The sequence below is a fragment of the Chaetodon auriga genome, chromosome 16 (genome assembly GCF_051107435.1).
Source record: "Chaetodon auriga isolate fChaAug3 chromosome 16, fChaAug3.hap1, whole genome shotgun sequence".
Lineage (NCBI taxonomy): Eukaryota > Metazoa > Chordata > Actinopteri > Chaetodontiformes > Chaetodontidae > Chaetodon > Chaetodon auriga.
In genome coordinates this window covers 24,531,343-24,552,611 of record NC_135089.1, presented here as the reverse complement: position 1 = coordinate 24,552,611, position 21,269 = coordinate 24,531,343, and the positions used below count along the sequence as shown (strand labels likewise).

The 21,269-nt window shown below is 42.7% G+C and overlaps 1 protein-coding gene across 1 annotated transcript in view; it reads right to left on the bottom strand.

The window, feature by feature from the left end:
- smg1 (SMG1 nonsense mediated mRNA decay associated PI3K related kinase) overlaps positions 1-21,269 on the bottom strand; it is a 148,023-nt gene that overhangs the window by 58,977 nt on the left and 67,777 nt on the right. The window contains exons 31-42 of the mRNA XM_076751852.1: positions 21,120-21,255; positions 20,735-20,879; positions 20,443-20,581; positions 15,918-16,136; positions 15,241-15,421; positions 14,139-14,300; positions 13,815-14,026; positions 11,657-11,811; positions 8,950-9,172; positions 8,600-8,846; positions 6,956-7,185; positions 6,526-6,771 (exon numbers count right to left, since the gene is read on the bottom strand). Coding sequence (XP_076607967.1) covers positions 6,526-6,771; positions 6,956-7,185; positions 8,600-8,846; positions 8,950-9,172; positions 11,657-11,811; positions 13,815-14,026; positions 14,139-14,300; positions 15,241-15,421; positions 15,918-16,136; positions 20,443-20,581; positions 20,735-20,879; positions 21,120-21,255 — 2,295 coding nt within the window. The remainder of the gene's footprint in view (positions 1-6,525; positions 6,772-6,955; positions 7,186-8,599; positions 8,847-8,949; positions 9,173-11,656; positions 11,812-13,814; positions 14,027-14,138; positions 14,301-15,240; positions 15,422-15,917; positions 16,137-20,442; positions 20,582-20,734; positions 20,880-21,119; positions 21,256-21,269) is intronic.

Here is a 21,269-nt window from a genome sequence, read left to right as displayed (position 1 = left end):
TCACTTTTGTTCATTTTTTATACTGTTTCACGTATACTCCTTTAAAAGATCGAATGTCATACGTTTACTTTAAACCTAAATGGAAAAAGTAATGTTTTTTTATATAACAAATATATTTTTGTATTAAAAGAGACTATTACTTTAACAACTAAACGGCACTGAAGAAACATTATAAGCATATTCATTTAAAACAAATAAAACTCCCTCTGAAGGTGGTGACTTTAGGACTGACGGTGGTGACACCAATCTGACGGTGGTGACAGTGGCCTCATTACAACATCCAATTCCAAAATTTATACCACTCAAGTCAATGGCTTCTTGCTTAACAACTTTATTGAACTATTTGGTCCAAAAAATAACAATCCTGAGCACTGTTATAACATTTTTCAAGGAATATAGGCCTAAGGCCTAAGCAATATCATTTTTAAAAGTACCCCATGCCCTTATCATCAAATATCAAATCATCATAGTAAAAAATGAAGTCAATACCAGTAGGAATAGTGTACAATGCATCACTGACATTATCTTTAACTGTCATCTAGTGCCCTCTACTTATAAGATACAGTGCCTACCATAAGTATTCATCCCCTTGGATGTTTTCCCCTTTTATTGCTTTCATAAATCAATCATGGTCAAAACAATTTGGCTTTTTAACACAAAAATTTTTTGGAAAAAACTCTTTAATGTCAAAGTGAAAACAGACTTCTACAAAGTAATGTCAATGAAATAAAAATATATAAAGAAATATGATTGTTTGCATAATTATTCACCCCCTTTTTAATTTAATGGTCTAATTCAATAGAGGTCCATCAAATTGTTGCCAATAGTCTCACAATTAGTGAAATGAAGATCACCTGTGTGATCTGAGTGGTGTGGGTGTGTTTCAAGTGATTGAGGTATAAAACACCTGTGTCTGAAGGGTCCAGAGAATGGTTGATCAGTATTCCTGGCTACCACTACACCATGAAGACAGAAGAACACTCCAAGTAACTCAGGGAAGGGGTTATTGAGAAGTACAATTCAGGGGATGGATACAAAAAAATTTCCAAGGCATTGAACATCCCCCGGAGTTCAGTGAAATCAATCATCAAGAAATGGAAGGAATATGGCACTTGTGCGAATCTGCCTAGATCAGGCCGCCCTCGTAAACTGAGTGACCGTGCAAGTAGGAGACTAGTGAGAGAAGCCACCAAGACCCCTACGACTACTCTGAAGGAGTAACAAGCTTCAGCTGCTGAGATGGGAGAGACGGTGCATATAGTAACTGCTGCCCGGGTTCTTCACCAGTCAAAGCTTTATGGGAGAGTGGCCATGAGAAAGCCACTGTTGAAGAGAAGTCATATTAGATCTTGACTAGAGTTTGCCAAAAAGCATGTGGAAGACTCCATGGTCAAGTGGAAGAAGATTCTTTGGTCTGATGAGACAAAAATTGAGCTTTTTGGCCATCAGACAAGACATTATGTTTTTTTGCGGAAACCAAACACTGCACATCACCAAAAAAACACCATCCCCACTGTGAAGCATGGTGGTGGCAGCATCATGCTGTGGGGATGTTTCGCAGCAGCCGGACCTGGAAGGCTTGTAAAGACAGAGGGCAGAATGAATGCTGCAAAATACACCGAAATCCTGGGGGACAATTTTCTTCAGTCTGCAAGAGAACTATGGCTTGGGAGAAGATTTATTTTCCAGCAAGACAATGATCCAAAGCATACTGCAAAAGCTACACAGGAATGGTTAAAAAAGAACCAGGTAAATGTTCTGGAGTGGCCGAGTCAAAGCCCAGACCTCAATCCTATTGAGAATTTGTGGCTGGACTTGAAAAGGGCTGTTCATGCCCGATACCCACGCAACCTGACAGCTTGAGCAGTTTTGCAAAGAAGAACGGAGCAAAATTGCAGTGGGCAGATGTACAAGACTGATTGAGACTTATCCACACAGACTCACTGCTGTGATTGCAGCCAAAGGTGCATCTACGAAATACTGACTTGAAGGGGGTGAATAATTATGCAAACAATTATTTTCATTTATATAATTTTCTTTCATTAACATTACTTTGTAGAAATCTGTTTCCACTTTGACATTAAAGAGTTTTTTCCAATAAATTTTTGTGTTAAAAAAGCCAAATTTTATTGACCATGAATGATTTATGAAAGCAATAAAAGTGTAAAACATCCAAGAGGGTGAATACTTATGATAGGCACTGTAATACATTATATTCTTCTGTAAACTGGACAGTAAACTGTACATTGGACTTGAACAGATAACAAATAACAATTGTGAGCACTGTGGCAAACATTCAATAAGAAACATAAAGGTTCAATCAGCAATAGCCTATCATTAATAAAAGTACCCCTTAATCATAAGTAAAAAAGAAATCATTACCAGTAGCAATAAGATATAATTCATCACTGACCATGCAGTCATGTCATGTAGTACCCCCCACTAATAAAATAATATTGATCATATTCTTCTGTAAACTAGACTATAAACTGTATACTGGACGTGAAGAACAGATTAATGAATAACTACATCTTACAGTCTCTTTTCCATAAACTTAAATGTTTCAAAATACAGAAAGCATTCTGTGTAAATACCACAAAACACATCTGGCACAATAATATTAATAATAATAATAATAATAATAATAATAATAAAAATAATTCATTTGTGAACTCCTGTGAGTTTTCCCTGATTGTTTTACATCACTCCACCACTCATTTAACTTTATGGTGTTTATGTTTCTCCTCTATGTAGTCCACGACTTCAGCAGACAGTTTGTATATCTCCCTCGTCCTGCTTGCGTGACCTGGTGATGACGTTTCCACAAGTTTGACAAGAATATGGTCAAATGGTATGAAGCACATATCCTTTCCACCTCCTTTTGGATAGAATTGTGTGTTGTGCCCATGACGGTGGAAAAATTCCACTTCCACATCTTGATGATCAGCATCCACAGTGACAACCTTTGCTAACCACCAGTTCTGGTCATAAATGACCGCAAGCCAATCTCCGCAATGAACTACATCAGCAGATAGATCTGTCACAGTCCCATCAGGACCACTCTTGGTCAGTGGCTCTTGCTCCATTGGCTCGTGCTCACTTTCCTCCTGTTCCATTTCCTCCATCAACACTGCCAAAGGACCTTTCCTCTTTTGCACTGGTATAGGACAATCATCCTCAACCTGTACCCTGGGTGTGTTGGCAGTCAAATGGAATATTGTTGGGCTGAAACACTCGCACATCTGTGGCTTACTGCAGAAACAGGACAGTGATCTGCAATAGATCTCAGAGTCATTTCGGTGTGTTGGTATGTCGTGATGGAGTTTCCTTTTTGCAGGTACAGGTTTTAGTGGTTGAGAAAGGAGTGCATCATATGGCTGCATGTTAGCTTCAGTAATGATATGCAGCTTAGTGCTGCAGAGGCTTCTGCCAACCATCTCATGGAAGATATTCCCATTCACAATGTCATTACCCCGCAGTATAAGGCTGTCTGCAGTCCTTTTCACAGTTCGTCCAATGCCGTCTGGGGCTCCTTTTCCATGTGAAGTGGGGAAGAAGTTCCAGGTTGTTCTCTTGAAACCTAGAGTTGGAGGGACACTGCAGAGGAGAGAAAAGTTGTTCTTGTTCTTGTATTGCTTGCTGGGGCCATCTGACCAAAAGTGAATAGTATCAACTTTTGGAAACTTTAAACAAATATCTGTCAGGACTGGTTCCATGTGAGTCCAAATGGCAGACGCATCTTGTCGCTTGGATTCTGATATTGTGCAAACGCCTGTCTTCTGTTCTTTTGTATAGTACATGCCAGTGTGCAGGTTGAGCTGTGGGAGGTTCTGACCAAAATGGCATGACTGTACCTCAGAACTATACTTGCATTTCCATGCCTCAGAGAAGTCCACATGCACAATTACTGTGCTATCATTGCACTTCTCGATCATGCTCCTGTATTCTCTGGTCTGGTTCTGAACTGAGCACACGTGTGTTGTTGTTTCTGTCTTCAGTTTGTCTTCATATTGTTGGAGAAGCTCTCCCAGCATGCCCGTGTGCATCACAAGTCTTGTGTTGAATTGGAGCCCCTCTGCTGTTTGATCCTGAACCCGTTCCCATTGCTGCCATTCAACATTGGTCTGGTCTTGCTGTGGTGTGGGAAGTGTATGTTTAAGGAGACACCGGGTGCAGGAGCGCAGAAGACATGCCTCGCTTGTCTGTGAACAGCAGACAAGTTCAAAACTATCCTCCAGTTTGCTAGTCTTGACGACACCATTTTCTCTTAGCATTTCAAGCATGAGCTTAGCATTCTTATGGTACTGATATTCACATGTCTTACAATCTGATGATTTTGGTGCTGTGACATAGAATGGACGTAAGGCACAGAAGGATGAATAACTGAGCTTCACTCTTGTTTCCTTCTTGGTGAACTCCTTGTGGAGGTTCAATACTGAATCAGTGAGAATCATTCTCTGATGCTTTATTTTCTTGCGTGTGATTGTGTCCTGTTTGTCAGTTGTCATTCGTGCTGCATTACGGTAGAAATCCTGAACCTTCTGAGTAATTGTTTGAATGTATGTAGGTTTTTTGTCAGTAAGCCTCCTCTTCCGTAGTGTGTAAAATGTTATGCCAAATTGCCTTGTCTGGTGAATTAGCCAATATTTTTTGAGAACTTGCTTGACAGAGTCAAGTTCTTGTTCTTGTGGGCAGACTTGTTTTGTTTCAATTCATGAATGAGTGCGTTGTGGAACAGCAGTTTTCTTGATGGAGGGGTTTTTAAGATGGCTTCCCTGCAGCAGCTGCTCTGTTGTTTTTTTTCTTGGTGATTCTTGTGTATTTTTATTCCTAGCTTGTTCTCGTAACCAACGCTTTTTCATTTTGTTCCTATCCTTTGTTACCTCTTGAGGTTTATTTCTCATAGCTTTCATCACTCTAGAATATCTTGCTCTTGTTTTCTTTCTTTCCCTTTCTCCTGCTATAGCCTGCCTACTTCGAGCTGACTCGTGTATGGCCTGATCCACTGGACTGTCTGGGAGGAGTTTCTGGGTGATCTGAGCCCTTTCTCTTAGGTTCTCTTGATTCTTGTTGTCTACGTTTCCAATCCTTTATCTGACTTCTCTTTTCCCTTTCATTCAAGTCATTGATATTTTTTATCTTCCCTTCCTCCACCCTCTTCTTCCATCTTTGCCTTTCCATTCTGAGATATTCCTCCTTTAACTCTGCCTCACTGTGTATTTTCTCTCTCCGCTTCTTTTGATATTTCCTGTTTCCTCTCCTTCTCTCCTCCACTGATAGCTGCTGCCTAGCCATAACTTCCTAAAATACATAAAGTCAAAGTTCAGTGTTATGACTATGAAATTGAGGGGAATGCTGTGAATGTTGGATTTGGTTAAATGTTGTCATGCCATTTTCATTTGGCTTTAGTCATTGGAGATGCATAGCCTACAAGGGATATTGTATACTATGTGCTATATAGGTAGATAGTAGGTGCACTATGTGCATCCCAAATGACATAAGCCAAATGAACATGACATAATAGTGAATTGAGAGTGAGAGAAAGGCACACCTCATCCCCTAGGGTTGGACGATATGGAAGAAATACAGGGGGAATTACATAAATACAAATATAAAAGAGGTTAATGAAACATCACAGGTTATATCGGTATTTATTGTGATCAACAATTATATTCTAGCCTCTGTTGAAGACCATTTGGAGGCTTTTGTCACCACCGTCAGACTGTACGTCACCACCATAAGACAGAAAACCTGACGGTGGTGATGTCTGAAGGTGGTGTCAAAAAACCTACTATCTCACATGATATGCATGAGTTGTGCACATTAGCCATCTTGTTTCTCCTCTGTTGCTAGCTACTTCAGTTATGGTTGTGACAGTAGCAGTGTCCAAAAATATGAACAAGTTTAAGAGAAAATAGCAAACTTACAGGAGCTTGAGTGATCTGGAAGCATGCAGTAGAGCTGAAGGTTTGAAAATAGGGTCCTCAGGAATATAGTTAACCTTGTAGTTGCCTGATTTTATTGCTTTTTATAAATATCTGACGGTGGTGACAAATATGTGGGACACATTTTGAGCAACCACAAAATAATAGTAAATATTGTTCAAAACTCACTGTTTGTAGTTTTTAATACATATTACAATGTACTCTTTCATGTGGTAAAGATATTATTCAATTCAATTATTACTTTTTGTTTTTTTAATCAAGTTGAAATGATTATCTCCTATCCAAGGACAACTGATTTTGTAGGCAATGGGCCAGCATATAATCATTAAATTAATAAAAATTAAAAATAAGCCTATAAAAGAGCCTTACATATGTGCAAAGGCCCCCCTGATTATAACCTTAATTCTTTTTATTCATGAAAATGTTATTAATTTCCAACAGAATTGTCGATTTTCTTAGTGGGACATGTTTTTGCCAAAGTTTCAAGAATTGGCAAAACAACAGTTGAGGAAATTGTTTTAGTCACACCACACATTATCCATCCATTCATCATTTTTAAATCACGAGCAGCCATGGTTACCTGAGTGACCCTCCACCACTCGTTTGGCGTGGTGCAAGAACACCATAGCTCCTTGGCCAGCAAGTTGGAAGGTGTTGCCTCCATTAACTCTTTTAGCACCTCCTTCATGACGCTGAGCGGCCAGTCTCGTCGTGTCACATCTAGACTGAGGCCAACTGCCTTCAGAGCTGGCCCGATGCGGCTGTAGTAGAGCTCACTAGGGCGGGGTACTGGAGGCACTGGTTGCTGCTGGTATGAGTCTTGGGCCTGGTCAGGACAAAAAACATGTCAAAACTTGTTAAAATATCTATACTGCAATGGCCCAGGGGTTTTAATGGGAAAGATAGTCAGAAAACGGCCTGGTGCAGTTTTGGTAAACAAATTCTTGCTGTTCACATGATCCAATGTACTACTGACTACTTTTCAGTGCAGCATAGTACTGGGGAGTTACCTTTTGAGTCTGCAGCACAACCTCCCTCTGTTGCCAACGCTTGTAGAGGCCAAACAGTGGTGTGGCTCCATCCACCCACTGGATGAGTCCGGATCGGGTTCCTAGGGGCGTGACAGAGTAGTGGCGGGCATGGAAGTGAGGCTGCTCCTGCTGGTTGATCTTGGTGAACATGGTGTTGACAATTGACAAAAACTGCATGATGCGCTCATCCAAATGCAAATCCTCCAGACCTGAGAGAGACAAGATTTTATTCACTACTTCAGCACTACTGACATTCTTCACTATTTTTTTTTTGTTTAAACAGAGATCCTGTGACAGCCAGCCTGCCCACGCCCTCGTAACCACCCCCTGGGTGCACTGTGCGGCACCGATTCACCGAGGATTGATGGCGCCACTTTATAAAAAATCTCCACCTCCAGAGTTAGTTTGATGCCGGATAGCGAGAAGCACAAAGTGTCGGAACTCCTGTACAGAAAAGTGAGCCGTTAGTCCTCACCCCTCGTACTGCTACGTTCCCGCACCATCTGCAGTTGCGACCCCGACCTCAAACGGCAATTCATTCATTCATCCACATCATCATCTTTCAGTTGCGACCCGGACCTCATCTGACATCCACTCCTGCCACATCTTCATATCTCCGTCCCTTTTGCCATAACCTCTCAGGTAACCTGATGGATGTTTTCATTCATCTCCATTATTAAAAGTTAGCGAGTACGCTTACTCCCTCAGTTCATTCATTTCCTCATTCCCCTTTTTTTCTGCATCTCGCTCTCAGCAACCCCACCCCTCCGGAGCAGTTTGGAAGCCCTCAAACAAAGACAAAGACTGACTGACAAATACCACTCAGGTACCGAGTCTTTTTTTTTTTTTACTCGGACTGAGGCGCTTTTTGTTCTTTATGAATTTTTGCTTTGTCCTGAAGGGTTTCTTCATTTTTTTTTTTTGTTTTGGGAAAAGACTTTGTGTTTGTGTTTGCATTAACCTTAATATTTTGTGGTGTTGTGATTTTGTGTTGCTCAGGTTTTTTTTTTATGAGTGAAGGTGTGCATAGTTAAATGTATTACCTTTGTGTGTATTGATGTGGGGAAAAGAGATGTGTTGGGTTAAATGAAAATAACAATAGGTAAAGACTTAACTGACCGACTAAATCAAACATCTTACGTGTCAGGAGAGAGACCTGGCTGGCGCCCTAAAAGAAACTTCCCGCTCACATGCCCACAGCAAACCGTCACAATCCACAGATGTCACTGAACAATTTTATTAAAACTACTTTGGACTTTTTGGAAAGAGGTCTCAAAACCTGAACAAATAAAACCAAACCTGTCTGCAAATTCAGAAACTACTTGAGATTTTCTTTCAAAAGAAAACAAACTTCTAGTTTTTTTTGCATTGTTCTTTCTTTTCATTCAGTGTCTCTGCTTCACAACAAGTGCTACATTATATCACTATATTTTTATTCCTACAAGTACAACTGTATTGTCTGTTCTGAAAGGGATTACAATATCTACACCAGATACATTTAAGATGCAAGTTCTGATTTGTAGATCAGATTTACAGGTACAAAATGTAGCTTCAGAGCCTATGCACATAGTTGCCATCTCTTTATTTCCAACCTATATTCACTGCTGTGAACTGGTCTCCTACCTTTAAAAAGGTACGGGTAGTTGTGTCCATCCGAACCCAGGAAGAAGAGCTTCTTTGGCTTGGTCTTGGTGGGCAGGATGGTGATGGTGTTGCCTACACTCTGTATGGTGACAGCATCTGATGCTGACACCTCGCCTGGCAGGGCCATCTCTGTTGTGGTCATAGAGACCAAACGAGGACTGATCTCATTCAGATGAAGCAGATAGCTGGCTCGTTTCTGAGCACGCTGCTGCAGGCTCATCATGATCTAACCAACACACACAGCACTTGCTCAAGCTTGCAAAAAGTTTTCGTTTTATAAAATGAATAATGATTGTACTGATGTATAGAATGCACCAGCACTCACACACCTGTCTGAAGGGGAGCCAGCTGCTGGCAGGGTTGGCGGGGTTGGCAGGGTTTCTCAGTCGCTCCAGGGCAGAGATGACTGCAGTACCGTAGGTCTGCTGGAACCACGTTTCATGTGGAGTCTCTGCTGGAGCTGCTGTGATGCTGCATACATGATCCAGGGCAAAAACCACGGGACGCATCAGAGCAGAGTGCTTCTCACGCATAATGGCAATCTTTTCTTCCCTGCAGCAAAGCAAAGAGTGTAACTAGACTTGCAAGCAAGCATGGCAGGACCAAGCATCGAGAACAATTTGAACCCAGAAGCTCACTGAGGCTCACTGTCAAGGCAATTGTGATGTTAAGAGCATCCTAAATATAGCTTTCACAGGTGGCTTAATAGAGGTTTGTATTATGTATTCCAGCCTTGGATCATGAGTTTAGTCTCTCTCTGCACAAAAATCTCTTAATATTTCGTAGTTCTACCTTTAAATTCTTAAACTCAGATGTTTCAGCTAGCCTTCCACCATGCCTCTCACAATAAGTTGCTGTAAGTGTGGCTCATTTCTCCTGACTGATCTGGTGTTTAGTTTTGCCTGCAAATTTTCAATTGGATTGAGGTCAGGCCTTGTGATGGCCACTCCAACACCTTGAGCCATTTTGTTACAAATTTGTGACGTTTTACCTTTCTGGTTTTACCAAATTTGGGTGAAGTTTTACCTTCCTGAGATGTTTCTTGTTCCTCATGATGACATCTATTTTGTACCCCCACAACATGATGTGGCCACCCCTGTGTTTCAAGGCTGGGACAGAAACACAGGGGTGAGGTGTTTCCATATATAACAGTGGTCATTATAGCTAAACAATTCAACTTTTAATTTCTCAAAAGAGTGAGCTCTGTCTTGCCATGTGCAAATGCAAACTGTACTTTTAAGTGTGTGGAAATTGCTCTTAAGGATGTACCAGACTTGTGCCAGACAGAGGTCCACAATCTTTTCAGCCTTGCCCCTGAAGTGAAGAGACTAGATCTGGATCTTTTGATATTACAGATTGTAAAAGGTGTAATCTCTAAATTCCTTACAATCATGCATTCAGAAATGTTGTTACTCACAAATTACACCGGACATAGCTGCGTTGCTTTCTGGCTGCAAAGGAGCAATCGAAGTTGACTGAGCCAATTCTAGACAATGATTGTGACTCCATCAAGTGCAGTGCCGCTTTCAAGAAGTAGCTCTCCACCCTCGTAGTGGAGTACAAACATCAAGGAAAAATGACCAAATCAGCAAAATCTGAGTAAACCAAAAAAATCTGGCAGGCATCATATCCCACCTCCCCAGGGGTATGAAGGCAAGTGGAGGACAGAACAAAACCATGTCACAGCTGGAATGCAACACAGCCATGCCCAGTGGAAACTGTTGGGTTATTTGCCAAATCTTGGCTCCATCCTTGCTTGTGAACAACTGAGCCTTTCTAGAATGCCTCTTTGATACCCAATCAAGACACTCTCTATTACCTGTTACCAGTTAGCCTGTTTTCCTGTGATTTTTGAGCATTTCACAACTTTCAGTCATTTATTGTCCTTGTCCAAATTGACTGATAGAGAGCTTCATCACATGGTGCGATGACAATCAACTGAAGCTCAGTATCAGCAAAAACATTGAGCTTTGGGTGAGTTGCAACGCTTCAAATATGGATTTTTCTGCAAAGAAGCTACAAATTGTAAAATGTGAATGCTTCACACACATATTTCAGCCAGCAGCACAGAAGATCTAAACAACTGTCACAGTTTCAAGGTGGGCACCCAAGATTAGTGCCACTAATTCAGTATCCGACCAAATGTGAAATGGTCACAATCTGCCCTTCTGTTACTGTTACCATGTTGAATAATGGCCAGAAAAGTGTTTTGGGTTTGAACCTATTACCGTTTGGATATAAAATGCTATCACCTCATTATTTTATCCTATTAGATATTCCAAAAATATGTTTGTGAGGTTACAATGACCTCTCAAATTCATGTTCACAAATATGAGGTCACAGTGACATTGACCTTGACTACTAATCTTGCTGTGAGGCACGTGCACTACCTGCTGCGCCACCGTGCCGCCGCCAAAGTGAAGATTTGAGGCGAATTTGAAGACACTGTCTCAAGGCGTTTCTAAGATATTACATTCATGATACTGGGACCTATGTACACACGTACATGATGCCTCCAGGCACAGTTGTCACTGTGGATATTATAAATACTGAATATTAAACAATTTCATATGATTACAACAAAAAAGTATATCATTGCATCACAAATGGACAATGTATTTATATGCCCTTATGAATATTATGATTTCACAATTAGATGAGACAAATACAAAGATAAATAATGTATATTTACAACAATGCCCAGTAGAGGTTTGAATACTGTCCCCCACAGATAAAAGGGAAAAAATTGCACCAAGAGCATTCTGAAAACAATTTTCTCCTGCAAAGGGCTGTGTTTATTTTACCAGGGGAAAAAAACAGGGAACTTTGCTTGTTCTGCCAATCCTGACAGACAATCCTGTCACTCTGAGTTGAGGAAAAAAAACCCAGACAGATTTGCATTTTTGCATATTTTGCAAATTTGCAGGGGACAAAAAAAGAAGAAATGGCAGTGGTCTAAACCAGGAAATGCTGTTCCCTATAAGGTACACATGCTTACAAAGTATGTAAATGCATCAAGCAAAGTTAGTGAGTCACCTGCGCAGTGTGTTGTTGTTCTGCACCCTCTTGACTTCGTCTTCCAGCTGCTGGATCCTACGCAGGACATGCATGTGTTGCTGTTGTAACACACCCAGCCACAGTTCATCCCACAATAAGGTCACTCTGCGCAGCTCACCCACTAGCTGTTGGACCTGGTCAACACACAGGACTGGTTAGCAGCTTTTCAAGACTACAGCATGAATCTAAAGGCCCTACATGTGGCCAGAGTTGACAGTTTTTAGTCCTATTCTGTGTGTGTGTGTGTGTGTGTGTGTGTGTGTGTGTGTGTGTGTGTGTGTGTGTATATTCTTAAACAGGTCTTAAATGTGCATTGTTGAGCTCTGTCAAAGGAAAATTTCTATTTGTGACATAGTTTTCTGTTCTAAATATAACAGCAGGACTTAAAGCTACAGTAAGTACCATATGCATTTTTGTTATATTTGCTCTGTATTCAACAAACTTCAGCTCCCCCCAAGAGATCGCCAGGACAGCAAGATCAAGTGACTCAGCTTGCCGACTGGAAGCAGCCCTTGGTGGTGTCGAGATCATACACAAAGGAGAGGGAAGTGTGGAGGTCTACAGACTAAGCTACGGCTAACCCTGCACCAGCTCCCGCTACCCAGTATCTTCATTGCCAGTGTTTGGTCTTTGGTGAACAAGATGGATGAGCCACAACTTCAGATCACATCACAGACAATGTTATGGATTGCAACATCATGATTTTCACTGAAACGTGGCTTAACAACAGCATCCCAGCCACTATCAGCTAAAAAGCACCAGCAATGCCTCACTCTCTGACAAGCTCAACAACGTCTATGCGCCCTTCGACAGGGACAACAAACAACCAGCCATCAAAACTGCTCCCTACCGAAGAATGAACAGCCCCTCACGCTCTCCATTTACGGCATGCGAGCTGCACTCAGCAGGGTGGATGTCCGTAAGGCTGCTGGCCCTGATGGCGTACCCAGTCGCATGCTCAAGGCCTGGGCAGAACAGCTGGCTGTTGTCTTTACTGACATCTTCAACCTGTTGCTGGCCAAGGCAGCAGTCCCCACGTGCCTCAAGACCACCACCATCGTTCCGGTACCGAAGCAGTCAGCTGCAGTGGCCCTTAATGACTTCCGCCCCGTCGCACTCACCCACATCATCACCAAGTGCTTCGAGAGGCTGGTCTGGCCCACCTCAAATGCTGTCTTCCCACCACACTGGACCCCACCAGTTTGCCTGAGACAGGCCGATGGAGGATACCATCTCCACAGCACTACACTCCACCCTGACACACCTGGACAACAACAACACCTACGCAAGGATGCTGTCCATCAACTTCAGCTCAGTATTCAACACAGTCATCCCTCCAAACTGGTCAACAAACTCAGTGACCTCGGCATCAGCACCTCTCCATGCAACTGGACAATGGGCTTTTTGACCAGGAGACCCCAGTCTATTAGGTTAGACAACCACAATGCCACCCTGACCCTGAAAACTGGTGTCCCACAGGACTGTGTGCTGAGCCTTCTCCTCTACTCCCTCGACACCCAAGACTGCGTGCCTGTGCATGGCTCCAACTCCATCATCAAGTTCACAAATGACACCACAGTGAAAGGCATCATCAACAATGACAAGTCAGCCTACAGGCATGAGATTCAGAAGCTGGTGATGTGGTGCGCCGACAACAACCTGACCTTCAACACCAAGAAGGCCAAAGAGGTCATCGTGGACTACAGGAAAACAGAAGGCTGCAGTCACACCTTGCGCAAGCGGTGTCTAACAAGGGCACGTAGCATTAGCAGTGACACCTTCCAACCCAAACATGGATTGTTTGCCCCCCTACCATCTGGCAGGAGGTTCAGGAGCCTCCGTTCCCACACCAGAAGGCACAGGAAAGCTTCTTCCCCTGAGCTATTACCCTGCTGAACTCTGTCCACAAACAGCCCCACCTTCAACCACCAACACCCTCCCACTGATAACCCCTCTACCACCTCATTGGGTCATTTGGGTCTTCTTTTTGGCTACAGCTGATATAATAAGTAACATGAGCACAGGGTAATGCTGTTATTTTGCTGTGTCTGACATTACACATCATTATTTACAGCTAAAGCCTCTAACACGGTGATCTTAAGACGAAGAATACTTCCAACATGAGGCCGGTACAAACCTGTAGAACCATGGTAGGGTTTGCAATGGACAGTTTCTCCACAATCTTGCTGTAACAGTCCTGCATCATGGCCTGGTCTTGACTGGAGCAGAAGGTTGCCAGCTCTTTTGGAGCTCCTTCTTGCCCGCTGCTGTCTGGTTGCTCCTCCTCCACCAGGCCCTCTCCTTGCATGCTGCCCAAGAAGGTGGGCAGAGCTGATGGCAATTTACTCCCTGTCAACACATCATCATCATCAATTAATAGATCTACAGTATTTACATTTACAAGACTTTCAGAACCCCTTAAGAAGCTACACACAGCCAGGTCAACAGCAATAAAGCACACCTGGATTCTGAGCCTCTCCTCCGAGGGAGAGTGATCCCACAATAGCAGGGTAGAGGATGAGATGTGGGGAGTCCTGGGCCACTCGACACAGCAAGCTGCATATGCTCTGGCGGATGTATGCCTCTGGATGGTTTAAACGGGAAAAAAGCTGGGGGATGATACCTGAGGAGGACAACACATGAGAATATAAAAGGCAGCAGCAAGGGCTGGGTGGTCCTAGAAAAGAATGAGTTTGAATGACATGCTGCCTGACTACAACAGAAGGCAAAGGTGTTTAAAACTGCACTCTACCTTTACAGTTGAAGGCAGGGTGAAAAGCTGGTCATCATAGAAAGGGGCAGCTTGCAATAATCATTTATACACAGGGATAGCAGCACACATTTATGGCATTGGATTCCACTATTAACAGATATAATTGTGCCAGAAATGCAAAAAGAGAGCTTCAGAGTGAGAGAATCTTAAACCCTGCTTACTTTCTCACTTCAACACACCTGGCCACATTATATGAAGTGGGTTTAAGTTTTGGGAAAATTTAGAAATTGGTGCAAAGCCTCCACAGTTCAAACATCGGAAAGGTGTGGGAGAACAGGGTTTCTGAAGCTGACCATTTGACAAGCAGTTCTGATGAAGTTTGCTAGCAGTTTAATGTTCCTCATGACAGGTGTAAAGATATCAAATTAAAAAGCTGCTAAAATTAGTTTTTTGGAAAAGTTAATAGGGGTCCACTACATCTACCAGTTACTTATTGTAACACTAACATGAAGGAATCTGCTATGTGTTTCCTTGGAATATTCTGAGTATGCTTGCATTTGACTGAAGCCAATCAAAATTAAACTTTTCCTGCCTCTAAAAGGCTTCTGCATCCAACTTGTTTCTTTTTCTGGTCATCTGGATATATGTAATCACAATACAATTGGTGCAAGAGTGACTGAGCAAGTTCAGGTTAAAACTTTAAATGTGAACTTATTCCTTTGCACACAGGACACATACAGGTCACACATGACCTGAGCAATGCCTCTGAGAGAGAAGCAAACTTTCAGGCACAATTGACATGTGAAGAATTCATATTGTATGTGAATGATTATTTTGCAGTATGACATACCCCTCCAGGGTGCTGTAGGGGTGGAGGCTAAGCCCAATTCAAGCCCTTCTCTCAGTTCACCAGCATGCTTCACCAGCAGACGGAGGAGACGCAGCGTTGCCATGACGATCACATCGTCATTACTCTGTTTGCTGTTGTGACAGGACAGCAGGAGTTTAGGGTCGTCTTCATCAACAGGGACCTAAAACACACAACAGACACAGCCTGAAGGACTGAACCACACACTGGATATCCACCTAATACAAAAATGGGTCAAGTGTTGTTAGAGTTGAGGAGGGTTGAATGAAGCCTAGCGGAAAGCCATCAATCAAAGCTGCCATACCCATAACTATAATTAGGACTTAGGCCTTAATTTAAACGAGAGTGTTATATAAAAATTGATCTCCTGTACAGCTGTGATGAATGGGGAAATAAGCTATACAGACCAAAACCATTTTTGTACCAAGCTGTAAATATTATTTCTGCTGCAAAGCTGGTCATTTTCATATATGGGTCTGTGGAGATTGAATTGCTTTTGGAGCCAGCCCCACATTACTATTCAAGGAAGTGCAATTTTTAGCACTTCTGCATTGGCTTTATTTTTCAAGGCTGCCACTTGGACTAAACAGAAAGTTGTCCTCACTCCCAGTCATGGTTTTCAAAAGTAAGCACACTACTTCACAGTCACAAGATCTCACCTGTCCAGCATTGAGCTTGAGGAAGGTAAAATACGCCTGGCAGGAGACCCGGTAGAGGCCAAAGATGCGGTCCACCACCCGTCTCCAAACCCGGATCAGACCATCTGTAACAGCCTGGTCCACATCCCCCAGCCAAGGGCACGAAGCAGTGAGTTGCCGCCAGATAACGTCTACCATGTCGTCCTCATCATCTTCCTGCTGTAGAGCCATGTCCTCATCCTGACATGTAACAGAGTAGTAGGATCAAACAATCTGTAGTAAACTTCTGGTTATGGCATGGCGCTAGTGAGACACATCTCGGTGAGGCTCCGAAGCTGACTCATTAAACTGATTATTTATGAGACCACAAACAGTTTAAACTTAACACACACTTAAAATGATACACCACCAGACAACACCATGGTCGGGAAATCACAGAAAACAACTCAGCAAAAATCAGCAACATCAACACCAGCTCCTACTTCGCAAGCTAGTGCTAGCTCAGTTGTTGCTAGCAAAGATGACAAACTGGAGGCAAGGGCAGAGGAAGAGTCCAGCACTGAAGTTCTTAGCGCCATACACGCAATGCAAAAGGACTTCTCAAAGAAATTTGAGGATGTGCTGGCAGGAATAAATGGACTCAAGAGTGAGTTACAAAGCCAAGCTAACAGGATTACAGAAGCAGAAGACCGAATTGGGAGGGCTGAGGACAACGTAGACGCTATGAACAGCACTATTAAAAAACTGCAGGAGAAATGTGCCACACTGGAAAAGAGAGTAGAAGAGCAGGGAAATACGGGACGTTGCAACAATTGAAGACTCATCGGCCTTCCTGAAAGAGCTGAGCGTCAAGACGTGTGTATTTTCTGAAGGATGGCTACCAAAAGTTCTCGGCATGGATGTCTTCCCCACCCCACCTGTCATAGAGAGAGCGCATCGGATAGGACAACTTATCGCTGGCCAAGATCCAAAACCAAGAATGGTAATTATGAGGTTCCTCAACTACAGAGAAAGAGAAAAAGTTGTGCGAGCAGCCCAAAGACGGAGAGACGTGCAGGTTGAAAACCACAACGTCAGATTTTATCCAGACTATTCAGTGGAAACACACCGGCAGCAGCGGCTCTTTGATGCGGTGAAAAGGCAGCTACAATCCATGGGGTTTCGCTATGGAATGTTTTACCCGGCCATTCTGGCAGTCACACACAACGAGCAGCGACATTCATTCACGTCGGTCCCCAACGCAGAAAAGTTTATCCAGAGCCTACAGGATGACATTGCATCCGCACTGGCGCCGGATGATAAGTAGGCTAAACAGAGGATGCTACTTATGCCGACAGCTGCCGTTTTCATATGGACACAGAGGTAAAGTTGTGCCATGTAGATTAACAGTCTATGAGAGGCTATTATTGCCATGCTCAATAATGTCAACATCTGAGAAATTATACTGTGTTGTACACTGAAAACCATTTGTTCCTGAGTCGATGCTTAAAGATGAACTGGCATTCAAACATACAAGCACATTTGGTTTATAATAATATAATGAATCCCAGTTTGTTTTAATCGGGATTATTATTATTATTTTTTTTTTTATTATATATAACTTTATAGAGAGGCTGTATTTTTGTCCTGCTTTTATAACAGCACACTTTTGTTATTATGTTAAGAAATAAGATCCATTTCATGTTAGCAGAACTGTTCAAATGGTCTGATTATTTAAGATGATAGCTTGTTGGAGCCCACAGAAGAATGAGACTCTTAAAGCTTTTATGCCACACTGCTCCTAATTATGAGGATCGTGTGTGTAAAATGACGAGAGTCTGTAGATACCCAGGGGGTTACAATTATATATTTCAGTTGGGGAAATGCATAAGGGTTTTCCAGGTTTTTTGTTTACTGTATATATGGAATTACTGTCCTTCTGTTTTTGTTTTCCCGTTTGTTTTCTTCCTTGATAAAAAGAGAGGTAAAGTTGATCTTTGTATAGCGCACTGCTGTATAATTACTTTTATGCTTCATGGTAGGTAAACCAGTAATCAAGATCACATCCTGGAATGTTAGAGGATTGAATAAACTTGTAAAATTAAAAACAGGTATAGACAGAATTAAATTACTTAAATCCCAAATAATTTTTCTGCAGGAATCGCATTTGACTGATACGACTAAAGTTAAAAAAAGATGGCCTGGACAAATCTTTGCAGCTTCATTTAACTCCCAAGCCAGGGGGGTTATTATTCTAATTCACAAATCAATCCCGTTCAGCCTTAGCCATGAAGTAATTGACTGAGCAGGTAGATACATTATTTTACAAGGAACAATATTAACGACCCAAATTACTCTAGTCAATGTTTATGGACCTAATGAGGACAACCCCAATTTTTTTTAGGAATTTATTTCTCACTATATCCTCTACTCCTGGACAATATATAATAGGTGGTGACTACAACTGTGTGCTAGACCCACTGAGGGACCGCTCCACAGGCATTGATGTCTCTCATTCGCACACTAGAAAGGTTTTGCTTCAGTCTATAAATGATCTCAATCTAATTGAAGTCTGGAGGAAGCTTCATCCTAACAAAAGGAGTTTTCATGCTATTCAAACACTTACAAAAATGCATCACGTATTGATTATTTTCTGATCTCTATGAATTTATTACCCCATGTGAATGAATGTGCTTATGACAGCATAGTACTGTCTGATCATGCTCCCATATCATTTACTCTTAATATAACAAAGCTTACCAGGTGCCCGCCTAGGTGGCGCCTCCAAACTAAATGGCTTCAAGACCCCAAATTTGTTCAATTTCTTGGTGATAATATTGATAACTAGTTTCATATGAACACAGATCAGACCAGTGCAGGCATAAGATGGGAAACGAAGGCGAAGGAGCAGTACAGGAGGAAGCTGGAGCAGAAGTTGCAGAACAACAGCATGAAGGAGGTGTGGGACGGGATGAAGATCATCACCAGTTGCAGCTCGAACCAGGGCGCCACCATCAAAGGAGATGTGGGGAGAGGGAACCAGCTGAACTTCTTCAACAGGTTTGACCACCCCAACTCACACCTCAGAGTACTGCACCCCCCTCCCCACCCTCTGCTCTCCCTCTCAACACCAGCACAGAGGAGACCATCCCCCCACCCAAGATGCAGCCCAGGTGTGCGGAGAGCTGAGGAGGCTTCATCCCAGCAAGGCAGCGGGTCCAAATTGAGTATCCCCTCGACTGCTGAAGGTCGGCGCGTTGGAGCTGGGAGACCGCCTACAGCGCATCTTCAACCTGAGCCTGGAGCAGGGGAGGGTCCTTCAGCTGTGGAAAACATCCTGCATCATCCCAGTCCCAAAGGGACCACAACCTGAGGAGCTGAATGACTTCAGGCCAGTCCCCCTGACATCACATGTGATGAAGACCATGGAGCGACTGCTGCTACACCACCTGAGGCCACAGGTGCACCACGCCCTTGACCCTCTGCAGTTTGCTTACCAGGAGAAGGTGGGAGTGGAGTACACTATTGTCTACTTGCTTACACCAATCTCTCTCCTCAGAGATAAACTGAGGCCTGTACCAGGAGTGGACAGGAGGAGGAGTACAGGACACTGATCCAGGACTTTGTCACATGGTGCAACTCCACATTGAACATTAATGTCAACATTCTTCAATGTTCTGAATGGAATCTGTACAACACTCTGTTCAACATGCACCTTAACTTGCATTCTGTTTGTTTTTGGATTATTTATTGCATGCCTTTTACTTTAAATTTGTGGAATATGATGAAATTTGTGAATTTCCCTTGGGGATGAATAAAGTATCTATCTATCATTCCTTTCCTCTGCTGATCTCGAAAAGGTCATCCATGTTTTTATTTCCTCCAGACTTGACTACTGCAATGCACTTATTCAGCTATCAGTCAATAATACACCCAAAGATTGCAGCTGATACAATCCTGCTGCCAGGTTTTCAATGCATACTAAGACAAGTGAGCACATCACATGAATCCTTGCTGCCCGTCACTGGTTATCTGTAAGTAAATTTCAAGATTTTACCTCTTATCTTTAAAGCCTTGAGTTGTCCTGCTCGCCCCTATATCTGTGATCTGCTCAGTTCTTTTGAACTTGATCCCTGCTTGAAGTCCTCTGGCAGGAGCCAAAATCAGGCCCGGTCACCAAAAAAAGGTGACCAGGCCCTTTGCTGTCTGGGCCCCTAAGCTGTGAACCTACTGCAGTTCTTTTACAAGTTTTCTAAGATCTGGTAGTCACTCATCACTCAAGTCCAGAATTGCATGTTGAATAAAAGATTTTGAGGAGGACACTGTCTGGATGTGAATTTCGCTGAAACATGCAGCAAAACTGAAATCAACATATAGTAATAAGCAATCATTCATGGTAAAGGTGTGATTTGTGTAATGACAGCATATCACCACAGTTTCTTCCTCTGCCTTTTTTAATTAAATTTTTAGTATCATTAATATCACAGTATAAAAGTGGGTGGGATAGTGACAGGTGGTGGGATCTGTCCAAAAAGAAACAGTGTCAGCTACAAAAGGTAGTGTCTACCTGTATACCAGTAGGGCGACACATGGCCTGTCCGAGAATGCTGAAAATGGTGTCCTTGTCTTCTTCACTGGTGGTTGGTGGCAGCAGCTCCTCTATTTCCTTCTTTTCTCCAGGAAGAAGAGGCAGTCCTTCCCCTTGGCTGGAGAGAAAAAAATAAATCAGCAGAAATACTCCTACCGAACACTGTTTGTAGGGTTAATGGGCCTAGCAATACATTATAATTGAGTTCAATATACATCCCTCTGACAACATCAACTGGTACATATACATCTATTCCACTGGGTCTACTAACCTGGCATTATCCACCACCTTCCTGCCCCAGCGGTAAGCCCAGCTGGCCAGGGCTGCCCAAGACTTTGCCATCTCTGGAGCCAGGCTGGTGGAGAGCTGGTAGATTTGGCCCAACACAAAGTCTGGCTCCCCAACGCCCACACTCACTGCACAGAGGGAGACCACCAAGCTTATTGATAAATCTACTATACCCTTTTATTAAGGAGGAAAAAAGCCATAACTGTTTTAACAATAGTACAAGACATCGGTAGTTTAGATGTTTAGAAAAGCACATTGACATACTTGGATGTGTCTAGAGGTATGAATACTTTAACGTGTGTTGAGTGCGGATACTTAACCATAAATTTGTCTGATTAAAATAGGTGAGCTTGTACTGTAGATATTACCCGAAGTCTCAGCAGTAATGTGGGGAACGCCTTGCTCCTCAAGGGGAAGGTCCAGCAAAGCAGAGATATTCTGGCTTAAAGATGTCATGCTGCCAACAGCACCAGATAAGTTTGCTGCTCCTGACTTCTTTACCACCTAGACCAAAACAC